The 12,846-nt window shown below is 42.2% G+C and overlaps 2 protein-coding genes across 3 annotated transcripts in view; one reads left to right on the top strand and one right to left on the bottom strand.

Annotated features, from left to right (window-relative positions):
* Positions 1-3,664, top strand: part of LOC115195944 (alpha-1,6-mannosylglycoprotein 6-beta-N-acetylglucosaminyltransferase A) — a 117,941-nt gene extending 114,277 nt beyond the window's left edge. Inside the window, exon 17 of the mRNA XM_029756299.1 lies at positions 223-3,664. Within this exon, the coding sequence (XP_029612159.1) occupies positions 223-421 (199 nt within the window). The 3' untranslated portion in view covers positions 422-3,664. The remainder of the gene's footprint in view (positions 1-222) is intronic.
* A 2,641-nt stretch (positions 3,665-6,305) lies between these two features.
* LOC115195942 (transmembrane protein 163-like) overlaps positions 6,306-12,846 on the bottom strand; it is a 45,591-nt gene continuing 39,050 nt past the window's right edge. Inside the window, exons 7-8 of one of the 2 annotated variants that reach the window (XM_029756297.1) lie at positions 12,704-12,845; positions 6,306-7,161 (exon numbers count right to left, since the gene is read on the bottom strand). In XM_029756297.1, coding sequence (XP_029612157.1) covers positions 7,101-7,161; positions 12,704-12,845 — 203 coding nt within the window. In that variant the 3' untranslated portion in view covers positions 6,306-7,100. The remainder of the gene's footprint in view (positions 7,162-12,703; position 12,846) is intronic. The other variant, XM_029756298.1, reaches the window with a different exon arrangement.

Genomic DNA, 12,846 nt, shown 5'->3' with positions numbered 1-12,846 from the left:
GTTCAAGTAAAGGAATTTTCTCTTTGAGCTGCAGTGCATCGTAGCAGACAGTGATGCTCAATCTGTCTGTCCAGACTGATATCCCAGATGTTTATGTACAGATACATTTTTACTTGTGTGTCTTTGTTCTGTGTATTGTGTCTTATGTACTCCCGGCAGCATAATTAATTTCCCTGTGTGGACAATAAAGTAGAATTTCATATTTACCATTTTCTGTCTCAGGTTTGGCATGGACTGCCAGACGGTGGAGTCGTCGGGCGACACGGTGGTGCCTGCGTACAGCGACACACGTCACCACTGCGTCTTCCAGTCGGACCTGCTGCTGTTCAGCTGTGCCGGCGCCCACCCCTCCCTCAAACGCGTCTGCCCCTGCCGGGACTACATGAAGGGCCAGGTGGCGCTGTGCAAAGGCTGCCTATAGCCCCTGTCTGTCTGGGTGTGTGGAGAGGATCGAACTGGAGTGGATTGGACCCCGTACCCTTCCAGAGCGCTGTAGGGAAATGGGGGGTTGGGGACCTCTAAGACGGCTTGACTCCTCCCCCTAGCTCCACATCTGCAGTCCTGCAGCCTAACTCCTTCCACAGCCAGTCCTCTGGAGGAAGAGCAGCCTGGGGATTAGACAACCATGAGACATTTGTATTATTTATGTCTGTTTTTAATCGCCTGAACTTTGACCTTTTTAAGGCATTTTGATCAGCTCTTTCAGACAGACACAGAATCGGCAGAAAACTGGAAATTCAAACGGTGGACAGAGAGGCCAGTGAGCTATAGACATACTCTGGGAACTAGGAATGTCAATTAAACAGTTTTCAGTAAGGCACGGGGAAAGGAGGGTACAGGATCGGCCTGAATTACTTGAATAAATGGGAGTCGCTGTATATTTGAGGCGGAGCGCATGGCAACAGAGCTCCTTACTGCCCCTAGGCTGTGTGGCAGTGGGTGGTACTGCAGTCGGTGGCCCAGTGAATCCACCCACTCTCTCCAAGCTTGTAGTCGCATCGTGGGACCAACGAGCTGGTGTGTCGCCACACTCGGCATGCTTTCCTTTCTGCCCCCTGTCCCCTTCTATCTTTGAACTCTTTTGGCTATGTAGGTTTGCACTGGAGACCCATAAGCGGTTGTCCCAGCCAATAAGGCTCAATGTCCACACTAGCATACTACTTAGGATGAAGCAATGCACAGGGCATGTATTCTGAATGGTATGTGCCAATGAAAAGTTGCCCATAGATCCTGATCTATGGTCAGTTTTTCTTTTCCCTTATTTACGGTTAAGGTCATGATTGGGGGAATGGAAGCTGATCCTAGATCTGTACCTAGGGGAAAGTTCACCAAAAGAAATGCTAGTGTGAAGAAGAATCAGAGCCAGTTTTACACTGTAACTGTACCGCTCCCCATAGTTGCGTCTAGACAGGGGAGTGGTCAGATGTAGATATAATGTTGATTTTTAAATGTTCCAAATCGCAAATCACTTTTAATCCTGAGGCATTGTCCCTCGTGGTCATTCCCAACTACAGCTCACATACACACAGTACACCATAGCTCCTCTGTAGCCCTGCATGGTAGATTGACCCTCATGTTCCCAATGTACAGACTAGAGGCTGAGTTTTCAGCTCGCACACATTCACCGCCACACACGCCTGACTGACCAGTTGGGATGTGCTGGGGAAAAGAGGTGTGTGCAAAATAATTGCCAGTAGCCAATGAAAATCATAATTTTTAATGAATCAATTTCAATCAAATGTTTCAAGAAATGATTATCAGGAGGTCAGATCAGTCACATGCAATAGCTACTTGACAGGGAGTCTGTGTGACACAGGTTATATAGTGTGGTAGTGTTCTGTAAACAGTAGAACACCATCAGAGATGTAGTGGGGAAGGTCACCCAGGCAGATCAAACATCAATCTTGCCTTGACCACAATAGATTTATCTGAAAAATATTCTAAATTATTTAAGATATATAGTGATCATGAATATTTGTATTCTAGATATTTAAGTATTTATGTATACACTAGACCGAAAGATCACATACAAACGTCATTTCTATGGCGGTACTGTAAGTTCTAGCTCTTGACAGAGCAACACACATACACCTGCAACTTTAGTTTACTTCATTTGGAGATCGTTTAGGATCCTAATTTGCCTGCCAATTTCTTTTTTTTTAAGCGTCAATAAAAGTTTCAATTAGTAATCCTTGTTGTGAATGGAAATAATGCACTACTTTAACCTATTTACTGAAGTTAAACAAAATATATTACTAATACTGTATAGTCTTCATATGGGTTTTACGTTTTTTTTATTTATTTTGTATACAGATCTTTCTCTGTTTGCTGAATTGTTTCTTTTTATTTATAGAAAAGTTCTTTTTACAGAGGGTAATTTTATTTATCGAAAAATAATATAACGTGTACATTCAAGTGGATGGATGAGACGGGAGTTGTTTGTCCAATCTGTTTCCACCCTCCAGCAACAGTGATGAGAGAGAATGAGTAATTACAAAGATGATATCCAAATGCTTTGGAAACATGGCTGCAAAAGGCCATGTAAAAACTTAGAAACTGGTCAAAAGTAGTACACTATATATGGAATAGGGTGTCATTCAGACACACCTTGAGACCGTCCACTTAGACACTGATGAAATGTGTTGCCTGTCACTACTGTCCAGTCCGTCTCTCTTCTCATCACTGTGCTTTCGGGGTGATGATTACATTGACAAAAGCAGCGCACACTTTTAATTTTTTATTGTAAATGCCAGCAAGAACCTCGTGACGTTTTTATTTTCAGATCTTAATGCAAACCATTTGCACATTTGTAAATATAGATACGTTGTCTTTTAGATGGTCACTTACGTTTTATGCCTTGCTTTTTTCCCCGTACTGTCCAGATCAGTTTTTATTAAGTTTGTGAATACGATCTGCAGCCAAGCTACCGTTATAAAAAGTACATGACGTGCCTTTTGATGGTTATTACTAGACTCCGCTTATCGTATCTGCCCAATAGATCTACCAGACCTAGTGCCAGAGAAAATTGTTAGTTGAGTTCACATAGTTTGCTAGATGGATAATGTTTCTTATAACATTAACTGTAAAGGTAAACAGTAATTGTATGTGTTGGACTTAGTGGTGATGGTTAAAACAAATGTCTCTTAATGCTATTGTGGACATGTTTACTGAAGGCTTTTAGTGGGGTAAAATATAGCATATGAAAGCATCTGCTTCTTTGTGGCAGTGGCCTTGTTCTAATTGTATTAGTCAGACTTATTAGTCAGACTTATTTAGAGTATGTTGTCAACTATTTCCTTACTTTCATTGGTTATTTATAAATGAGGGATCTTGAGAACCAATATAAATAGCCTCTATAATTGTCTATTTTAAATTGGTTTGTCCTAAAACGATGTGTTATGGGCATGAGAAGATTTCCTTAAGTCTCTTTAACCCAACATCGAAATGTCTCCGTTGTCAAATCTGCATTTGCATTCATACATATCCATTATGATAATTTTTTTTTCTCAATCTCAACCTTGTTTTAAGCTATCATGGAAAAGCTAAAGCAACGATTGTTCTGGGACTAAATTATGACTGTACAAAAAAATAAATATTTTGTTTTCAGTTTGACGAATAAGTGGGATATAACTTTATTTTCCAATAAACCTTTTTCTGTGACAAACGGGTCTGTCATGTGTGTTCTATAGAAATGTACATTGTTTACACTACAGGCATTACAGTTGCAATATTTACATTCGCACAAAACTACACACCTCGTCTGTGTTAGCAAACAGGAGTAGTCTGTCTTTCTGCTGAAACGTTTTACTGACAGTTGATTGTTTTTGATTAGATTTGCATAGGCTTTACACAGACCACTGAACCACATTGTGCAAAGTTTACAATCCAAATCGTTTGAGGGTTAGATACAATCCGTAGCGCTGAAGTTCCACATTGTAGACTGACTGACATTTTAAAGGCAATGTTCCGTGTTAGCTGAGACTGCATTCACGGTAAACGCTGCTGCATACAGTATGTCGGCCCAATGGGAAATTACCTTCACATTTCAAGCATACTATATAGCTGAACTTCGGCGATATGCATTTAATCCAGCCCTAAGTTGCGTAGGTGCTCAAATGAACTATTTTGCAGTAACTTAAAAAAATATATATTCCTGGGTCGTGTTCATTAAGTCATGCAAAGGAAAACATTTGTGTTTTCCAAGTGGAAACAAAAAGTTGTTTCTTATTGGCCAATAAATAAGAGTACATACAGCATAGACCTCAAACACTGAATCATTTCTGTGAATGCATTACCAACTATGCTAGACAATCAAACAGCATTTCCAACTGTTTACAAGAGCAATTCCCTGCAAGTAAACTTAAGTTTCCAGAATTATGTGGTCTGTTCAGGTGTGCAATGTTATACAATATGTAATTATCATAAAAATGCATTTTGTAGAGCAGATATGATTTTCCATCTTGTAAAATTACACGTCAGCTCTATTCATTACATTTCTATCCACAATGTTCTGAGCAGTTTACTTGACCTGGGGCACATTCTGTAAGGCTTTGTTTCTGTGCAGTGCAAATGTGGCTTGGAAAGGATGACATTTCCATTTACTAATAAATGATATGCTTCCTTTGATACCTCACTGTCTTTGATTGGTGTCCGAGACCAGCGAGCCATGAAGCCCAAAGGCTGGGCAGATGGTGATATTGAATCATTTTACCGTCCAAATGCGTTGTATGCAGCCAGACACCCCGCAGCCCCCGTAAGGCAGGGGGCCCACGAGCACTGAGGGACCATGTGCCTGACATCGGTCTATTTTTATTTTATATATCATGTTGACAGTAACCCTCCTAAAAGTCATTCAGAAACCTTTTTCATTTCCATATGTACTAGGAAGCTAAGTGTTTGTTTCTTGGGCTTCAGTAATGTGACTGAAAAAGTGCCTCCCTACTGGGCACACTGGTTGAACTGGTTCAACTTTGTTTCCACGTAATTTAAATGAAATGATTGATGTCTGTGCCCAGTGGGTCAGACCTTGAAAAAAATAAACTAAGCTTACTGGGGTCCAGAGAAACTGCGTATCCCCCATGGACCGGTTTGTACCTAAAACATTCTCTATTCAGGCTGCAAAGGTGTCAATTTCCTCCTTAACTATATTTAATGGTGAGAAAGTGGGGAAAATATGCATACTTTATGAAATACCATTTTCCACAATCATGCTAGAGTGGCTAATGCTACTTCATGATGTTGCTCCCTGCGTTCAGCCAGAGGTAAACAGACTGCTGCATCCTGATTGGCTGAACACGATACACAACATCCGGGACTACCATTCCTTGGCATTTTTGTTGCCTTCTCACCATTAATTATAGTTAAGGAGGAAATTGACACCATTGCAGCCTGAATGGAGAATGTTTGAGGTATGAAGCGGTCCACGAGTGACACGAGTGTATTGCCGGCTGCATACAATGCGTTTGGAAGGTAAGATGAAACGACTCAATATCGCCATCTGCTAGCCTTTGGGTAAAGAGCCATGGTGCTCCAAGGAGCTTGTCAAGTTCCAGGCCGACTACACTGCAGACACGCATTGCATCAACCAATGGTTGTGTGTCACGTCATCGGCTGCAGAGTCGGGTATCAGATTAATTTATCATATGATGTAAACTAATATTAGGGTTAGGCGTTGTGAGATCTGGCATGCTTCTGCAATGTAGTCAGCCTGGAACGCAGCCTTAGTGTTGTGCTTGACGACAGGCATAAAGTTAGGGGGTTGCGTTAATATCCATACTTTTTGACTGAAAACAGTCACAGAAAACAAAGGTTGCAGTGGTGCAACTCTTACGCAATCACATTATCGAAGTAAATTCAAACATCCTAAATCCTGAACTTAGTACATCTAATGACACTTTCCTTTGAGAACACAAATATTGACTTCTATCTTAAGCACTCTTAATACAGAACACCGCAACCGATTATATAACAAATCTAGTTTTCGCTTAAATTGGCAAAACCAATGTAAACATATCAACTTATATTACATTATATACAAGAATTCATTGATATGTACAAAAAGTGCTGGTAAGAAATAGAGTAAGGCCGGGATTCAATCCAGAGCGTGTTATAGTGCGGCACAGTTAACATGCGACAACACCCCCTTTAAAAAAAGAAACTTCCCCGGCATTCGTGGAGATGGCAAATATTTTTATTTGACCTTTTTTTTAACTAGGCAAGTCCGTTAATAACAAATTCTTATTTACAGTGACTGCCTAGGAACAGTGGGTTAGCTGCCTTGTTCAGGGGCAGAATGACAGATTTTTACCTTGTCAGCTTGGGGATTCGAACCAGCAACCTTTTGGTTACTGGCCCAACACTAACCACTAGGTTACCTGCCACATCATGACAACATAAAAGCAACACATCTACTTTGAGCAGTGGTGTCAAAGAGAAATAGGCTGTGTGCTAAATGCCACCCTATTTCGTGCACTTTTTCATGGTCCCTGGTCAAAAGTAGTGCACTATTAAGGGAATAGGGTGCCATTTGGGACACAGTGTTACTGATCAAAAGAAAGCGCCTATTAGAAACCATTGAAATCCCTTAAGGACTGAGATCCTACAATGCATATCTGAATCAGCCATCTTGTCCAAGGGGAGATAGAGATATGAACACCAGACTAAATCAGTGGAGACGGTGCAGCGCCTTTATAGCAGCAGTGACAATTTCCTGACGACTCAGCAGCGCACGTTCTTCTGTCCTTCCACCTCCCCCTGCTTCGGTAGAGGAGGAGAAATATTGAGGGAAACCGCAGTCGTCTCTTTAACTTTGTAATGACTCCTATGGACGGATCAGGTTCGGAGTCAGAGAGACCGGAGGAACGCTGCAGAATGGACCACTTGGGTCTATCTAAAATGCCACTGGGCTGGCACCTTGTCTAAACCAATCAATAGGTTTGTCATGGTGACTGGAGAGATCTATCAGGAAAAATAGGAGTTGAGCTGGATAGGGACTGGGCGTAGACATATATACCCTAGAACAGACACTGGAAGTACTTCTACTGTATATAACCTAGAACCCATCCCCCTCGGCGCCCTCACTGCCCTTCCGTGGTCTTCTGTCACTCAAAGCGCTCGTAGTTCCTCGTCTGTCGCACTCGAGGGACCATATCAACCAGCAGCCTGGGACAGGAAAGAGACATTCACATTAATGAAATCGCTAACATTCACAGGTACACACACAGTGAGAGCTGCAACTGCATTTCATTGCCAATATTCAATTAGTGAAAACCATCGTTCTTTGTAGTGAAATTCTGAAATGAATCTAGTTCAGAATTTGTTGAGTAACAATCTATCATGTCAAATAATTTGAGTACATTTGTATAACCATTGCTGCTGCTTTTGTTGATGAATTTGTTGATGCACTTGGATGTGTCATGTTTGAATTTCCTTCTTCCCCGAGTCTCTTTCATCACACTCTACTGACCAGGTGAGCTCATGCAAGCCAAGCTCAAGTCCTGTGATTGGAATGCTCCCTGGGACAGAACACTGCCAAGCCTAGTGATAGGCTGCACTGCCAGTGTAGTGCAGTGCAGTGTTTCCACTAGGATTTTCTTCAGCAGCAGTGAAAAAGTTAGCGTGAGTGGGGGGTGGTGGTGGTTGTGGGGTTGAGGGAGTCTCCAATAGCGCCATCTGTGACCATTCTTTTTTGGAGGAACTCCTCTTGGACACGGAGAACAAATTTTGCTGTTTTAAAGCTAAATTCCTGCAATTCTACACATTTTGTCAAAGGACAGAAAAATGTCAGTTTTAAAGCTAATTACAAGCAATTCTACACCTTTTGCCATCTGAGTGACTCAAACATAAAAGCAATGGGTGCCCCATGGTATGATATTTTTTGATTTTTAGATGATTCTCCCTCACTGTCTGGTTTTTATTTTGGTGGTTGATATTTCAAAGATTATCATATAAAAACACACTGAGTATACCAAACATTAGAAACACCTTCCTAGTACTAAGTGGCATCCCCCCATTTTGCCCTCAGAACAGCCTCAATTCGTCGGGCCAAGTACTCTACAAGCTGTCGAAAGCGTTCCACAGGGATGCTGGCCCATGTTGACTCCAATGCTTCCCACAGTTGTTTCAAGTTGGCTGGATGTCCTTTGGGTGATGGAGCATTCTTGAAACTGTTGAGCCTGAAAACCCCAGAAACATTGCAGTTCTTGACACAAACCGCTGCACCTCTCACCTACTACCGTACTCCATTCAAAAGGCAATAAAATATTTTGTCTTGCCCATTCACACTCTGAATGGCACAACCCATCTCTCAATTGTCTAACGCCTTAAAAAATCCTTCTTTAACCTGTCTTCTTCCCTTCATCTACACTGATTGAAGTAGATTTAACACGTGACATCAATAAGGGATCATAGTTTTCACCTGGTCAGTCTCATGGAAAGAGCAGGTGTTCTTAATGTTTTGTACATAGTGTACAGCTCCATTATCTTTTTCAATACTTTAAACCTGGTTTAAGTTGTTTAAGTTTACACTGAAAACATTTTACCATCACCGAAATGTTTTAAAATAAAATAATTTTTCATAGTGGATGCCACGGTCCGCCACTGCTAAATTAATATAGGGGAAACACTGATAGTGGGTATAACATGTTTTCCCCCTACCATTATGCATTGCCTCAAAGAGTTTGTCGCCTAAAATATTCCTGGACTACGGTGGATGAATCACAGGCTTGACCATAGGCCTGACTAACCTTGTAATCCAAGATTAGTTGATATTCATGAAATCAAATGTTTTGTTTTATAAAGCAGAATTAAACCATCTGGGTCTGATGTCCATAATGAAGGCTAGGAGGTGCTTTCTCCTGTACAGATGAGTTATACACAAAGTTCATTTGTTTTCCTTTGTTTTGCTGTGTTTTTCGTCTGTATATGAGATGCAAACAGGTTATGTATGGTACATTGAGAGAGTTTACCATACCCCAGGCATGTACTCCTCTGTACCTATTTGTTTTTCCATCTTTAAAGTTCTTCAGTTGAGCAGCTATCAGTTTGCAAAGATAAAGATTTTAAGGATGTGTTTTTAGGTCACAAACAATCTGTAATGATATAGCTAGAAAAATTGTCAGCTAAAAGTCCGGAGATAAGGCACGGTTTGACAAGAAGTACAGGAGAGCTACGAGGAAGAAGCGAGACATCTTCCGCCAGCTTAAGAAAAACAACACTGCTAACAACCATTTAAAATATGCCCAAGCAAGACACTCCAACAACACAACCAGGCTGAGAAGCAGGAGGAACCGCAACGTCAAACTCAATAAGGAGCTTATTGATAAGACCTTATTGGATAAGACCTTAACGAGTAGGAAATGGTGGAAGCACGTCAACTCCCTCTGGAAGAGCTGCAAATTCCCTGGACAGAGGCCTATACAGTCTGCTGTTTGAATACGGAACTGCCTCACAGAACACAATATTGCCAAAATCGCTGACACTAGTCTTCAGGCCTTGAACATGCCGAGCACATGCCCAACTTCACCAAAACCAATGATTACGTCAATTGGGATGTCGTCTGATATTCCTTTCGTTCACAATTACACCCAATTTTTTTTAAAGAAGCAAAAAAAGACGGATAGCTAATTTAAGGTGGTTCAATACTGATGGTGATTCTTAAGCCATTATATACCGATATCATGCAATCCTGATAGATAACGCCAAAAACAGAATTTCTCAAGAATCTTTCATAAAAGTTCTTCTAGTTCACCAGTAGTGCTGTCAGGGAACAATTCAATTCCTCTTCCTCCAATGATCTCATATTACTGTGAAGCTCATGCAATGTTCTATATTTCCATAGTTTCTCTTTTAGTTTTCTATAGCTCATCAGTTTCCTCTTGTTCAATGTAAATATGCTCAAATGTGTTTTCCTGCATATATGTCCAATGCAAATAAACGTCCTCACTGTCAATTGTGTTGATTTTCAGCAAACTTAACATGGAAATATTTGTATGAACATAAGATTCAACAAACTGAACACGTTCCACAGACATGTGACTAATAGAAATGGAATAATGTGTCCCTGAACAAATGTGGGGGGGGGGTCAAAATCAAAAGTAACAGTATCTGCATTAAGTACTACAGTGCATCTCCTCCTCATGGACTGCACCAGATTTGCCAGTTCTTGCTGTGCGATGTAACCCCACTCTTCCACCAAGGCACCTGCAAGTTCCCAGACATTTCTGGGGGGGAATGGCCCTGGCCCTCACCCTCCAATCCAACAGGTCCCAGATGTGCTCAATGGGATTGAGATACGGGCTCTTCGCTGACCATGGCAGAACACTGACATTCCTGTCTTGCAGGAAATCACGCACAGAACGAGCAGTATGGCTGGTGGCATTGTCATACTGGAGGGTTATGTCAGGATGAGCCTGCAGGAAGGATACCACATGAGGGAGGAGGATGTCTTACCTGTAACGCACAGCGTTGAGATTGCCTGCAATGACAACAAGCTCAGTCCGATGATGCTGTGACACACCGCCCCAGACCCTCCACTTCGATCCTGCTCCAGAGTACAGGCCTTGGTGTAACGCTCATTCCTTCGACGATAAACGCAAACCCGATCATCACCCCTGGTGAGACAAAACCGCGACTCGTCAGAGAAGAGCACTTTTTGCCAGTCCTGTCTGGTCCAGAGACGGTGGGTTTGTGCCCATAGGCGACGTAGTTGCCGGTGATGTCTGGTGAGGACCTGCCTTACAACAGGCCTACAAGCCATCAGTCCAGTCTCTCTCAGCCTATTGCGGACAGTCTGAGCGATGATGGAGGGATTGTGCGTTCCTGGTGTAACTTGGGCAGTTGTTGTTGCCATCCTGTACCTGTCCCGCAGGTGTGATGTTTGGATGTACCAATCCTGTGCAGGTGTTGTTACACGTGGTCTGACACTGCGAGGACGATCAGCTGTCCGTCCTGTCTCCCTGTAGCGCTGTCTTCGGCGTCTCACAGTACGGACATTGCAATTTATTGCCCCGGCCACATCTGCAGTCCTCCTTGCAGCATGCCTAAGACACATTCACGCAGATGAGCAGGGACCCTGGGCATCTTTCTTTTGGTGTTTTTCAGAGTCAGTAGAAAGGCCTTTTTAGTGTCCTAAGTTTTCATAACTGTGACCTTAATTGCCTACCGTCTGTAAGCTGTTAGTGTCTTAACGACCTTTCCACAGGTGCATGTTCATTAATTGTTTATGGTTCATTGAACAAGAATGGGAAACAGTGTTTAAACCCTTTACAATGAAAATCTGTGAAGTTTGGGATTTTTACAAATTATTTTTGAAAGACAGGGTCCTGAAAAGGGGACTTTTCTTTTTTTTGACGAGTTTAGTTAATGCCTAAGAGATACCCGAAATCCCAGGTTCTGGTAGCGTGTCCAGCATTTGAGCACCTGGAACGTTGAGAGAGAAGATATCACTGGGAGAGCTCCTCTGTCTCGTCAGAAATACAGTTCCAGTTTACTGAGATGAGTTACTTGGCCTTCGCCATAGTCAACATTCCTCTTGCTGTTCTTAACATATTGGCAAACTTATTTTTGTCCTTCTGCATGCTCCATCCACCGCGAGGCAGAGAGAGACTGAAACAGCCTGTGAAGATACTAGTGGGATCTATGGTGTGATTCACCAGTCTACAGTACCTGGTTTCTGGTATTGTAATTGAAGTCTGCAGCTAGAGCTCATCTTTACCTTTTATTTGGTAGTGGGGTACACTGTATCCGGCAGCATGTCAAACTATTTGGATGCTACGGTGCGCTACCTGGGAAGACACATGAAGAGCATGAAAGAGAGCAGCAGCACCTTCTCTCCCCGACTACACAGTGAGATGGTCACCATCACTGGAATCATGCAAGGAAAGCTATATTTCTTTGCCGCGCTGTGGTTCTACATTCATTACTTCTGCAAGAATTTTTCTTCTACATAGTTTGACATTCCTTTCTTTCTGACTGTCCAGAGAATAGTAAAGTGAATGAGGTAAAAATCTGTAAAATACCCTTATTTTTTAAAGCGTGTCATTGACACTTCAGGCAAAAAAATATATAATTTAGGAGCAGTTGAGTTACTGTGTGGGGGAAACAATTAACTTTTTTACAGTTAACACCAAAAGTGGCTCCACTAACGTTTACAAGCATATTGACCGTTTTGGTGTATGAATGTTGCTTTCGGCCCCACCTGGATAACAATCTAAGCGAGACACTGGCCGTGCTCGTTTTGCATCATTCCATTAATGGAAAACGTGGTGAAATCTCCACCCACTGGGACACTGGGCAATGTAAAACATGCATTTAAATTGGTTACAATTTAAATGACAACATTTCTGTTAAAATAAGTGTATTTCTCAGGGGACATAATGTACATGTGTGTAACAATGATTGAATATTAAGTTTCTTCTAGATACAGATCTTGGATTAGCTTCCCCTCCCTGAATCCTAACCATTGCCGGGCAAAACTGACCCAAGATCAGTGTTTAGAGGCAGCTTCCCCCTACACCTGGAGTACTCAACTCTTACCCTACGAGGTCTGGAACCTGCTGGTTCTGTTCTACCTGATAATTGCACACACCTGGTGTCACAGGTCTAAATCAGTCCCTGATTAGAGGGGAACAATAACAAAATGAAGTGGAACTGGCTTTGAGGTCCTGAGTTGAGTTTGACGGCCATACACAATGTATCCACTTACTTGACCCCGTAGGCCAGGATGATGAGGCCTATGAGGACCCCTGTGGACCCATCCAGGTACCACACTTTGGGATCGTGCTTGAACACCTCGGCACTGATAAGGATGGAGAAGCCCATGACCCCGCCCACCAGGGAGTTGAAACC

This window comes from Salmo trutta, chromosome 6 (assembly GCF_901001165.1).
Source record: "Salmo trutta chromosome 6, fSalTru1.1, whole genome shotgun sequence".
Lineage (NCBI taxonomy): Eukaryota > Metazoa > Chordata > Actinopteri > Salmoniformes > Salmonidae > Salmo > Salmo trutta.
This window is presented reverse-complemented; position numbering and strand designations above follow the sequence as displayed.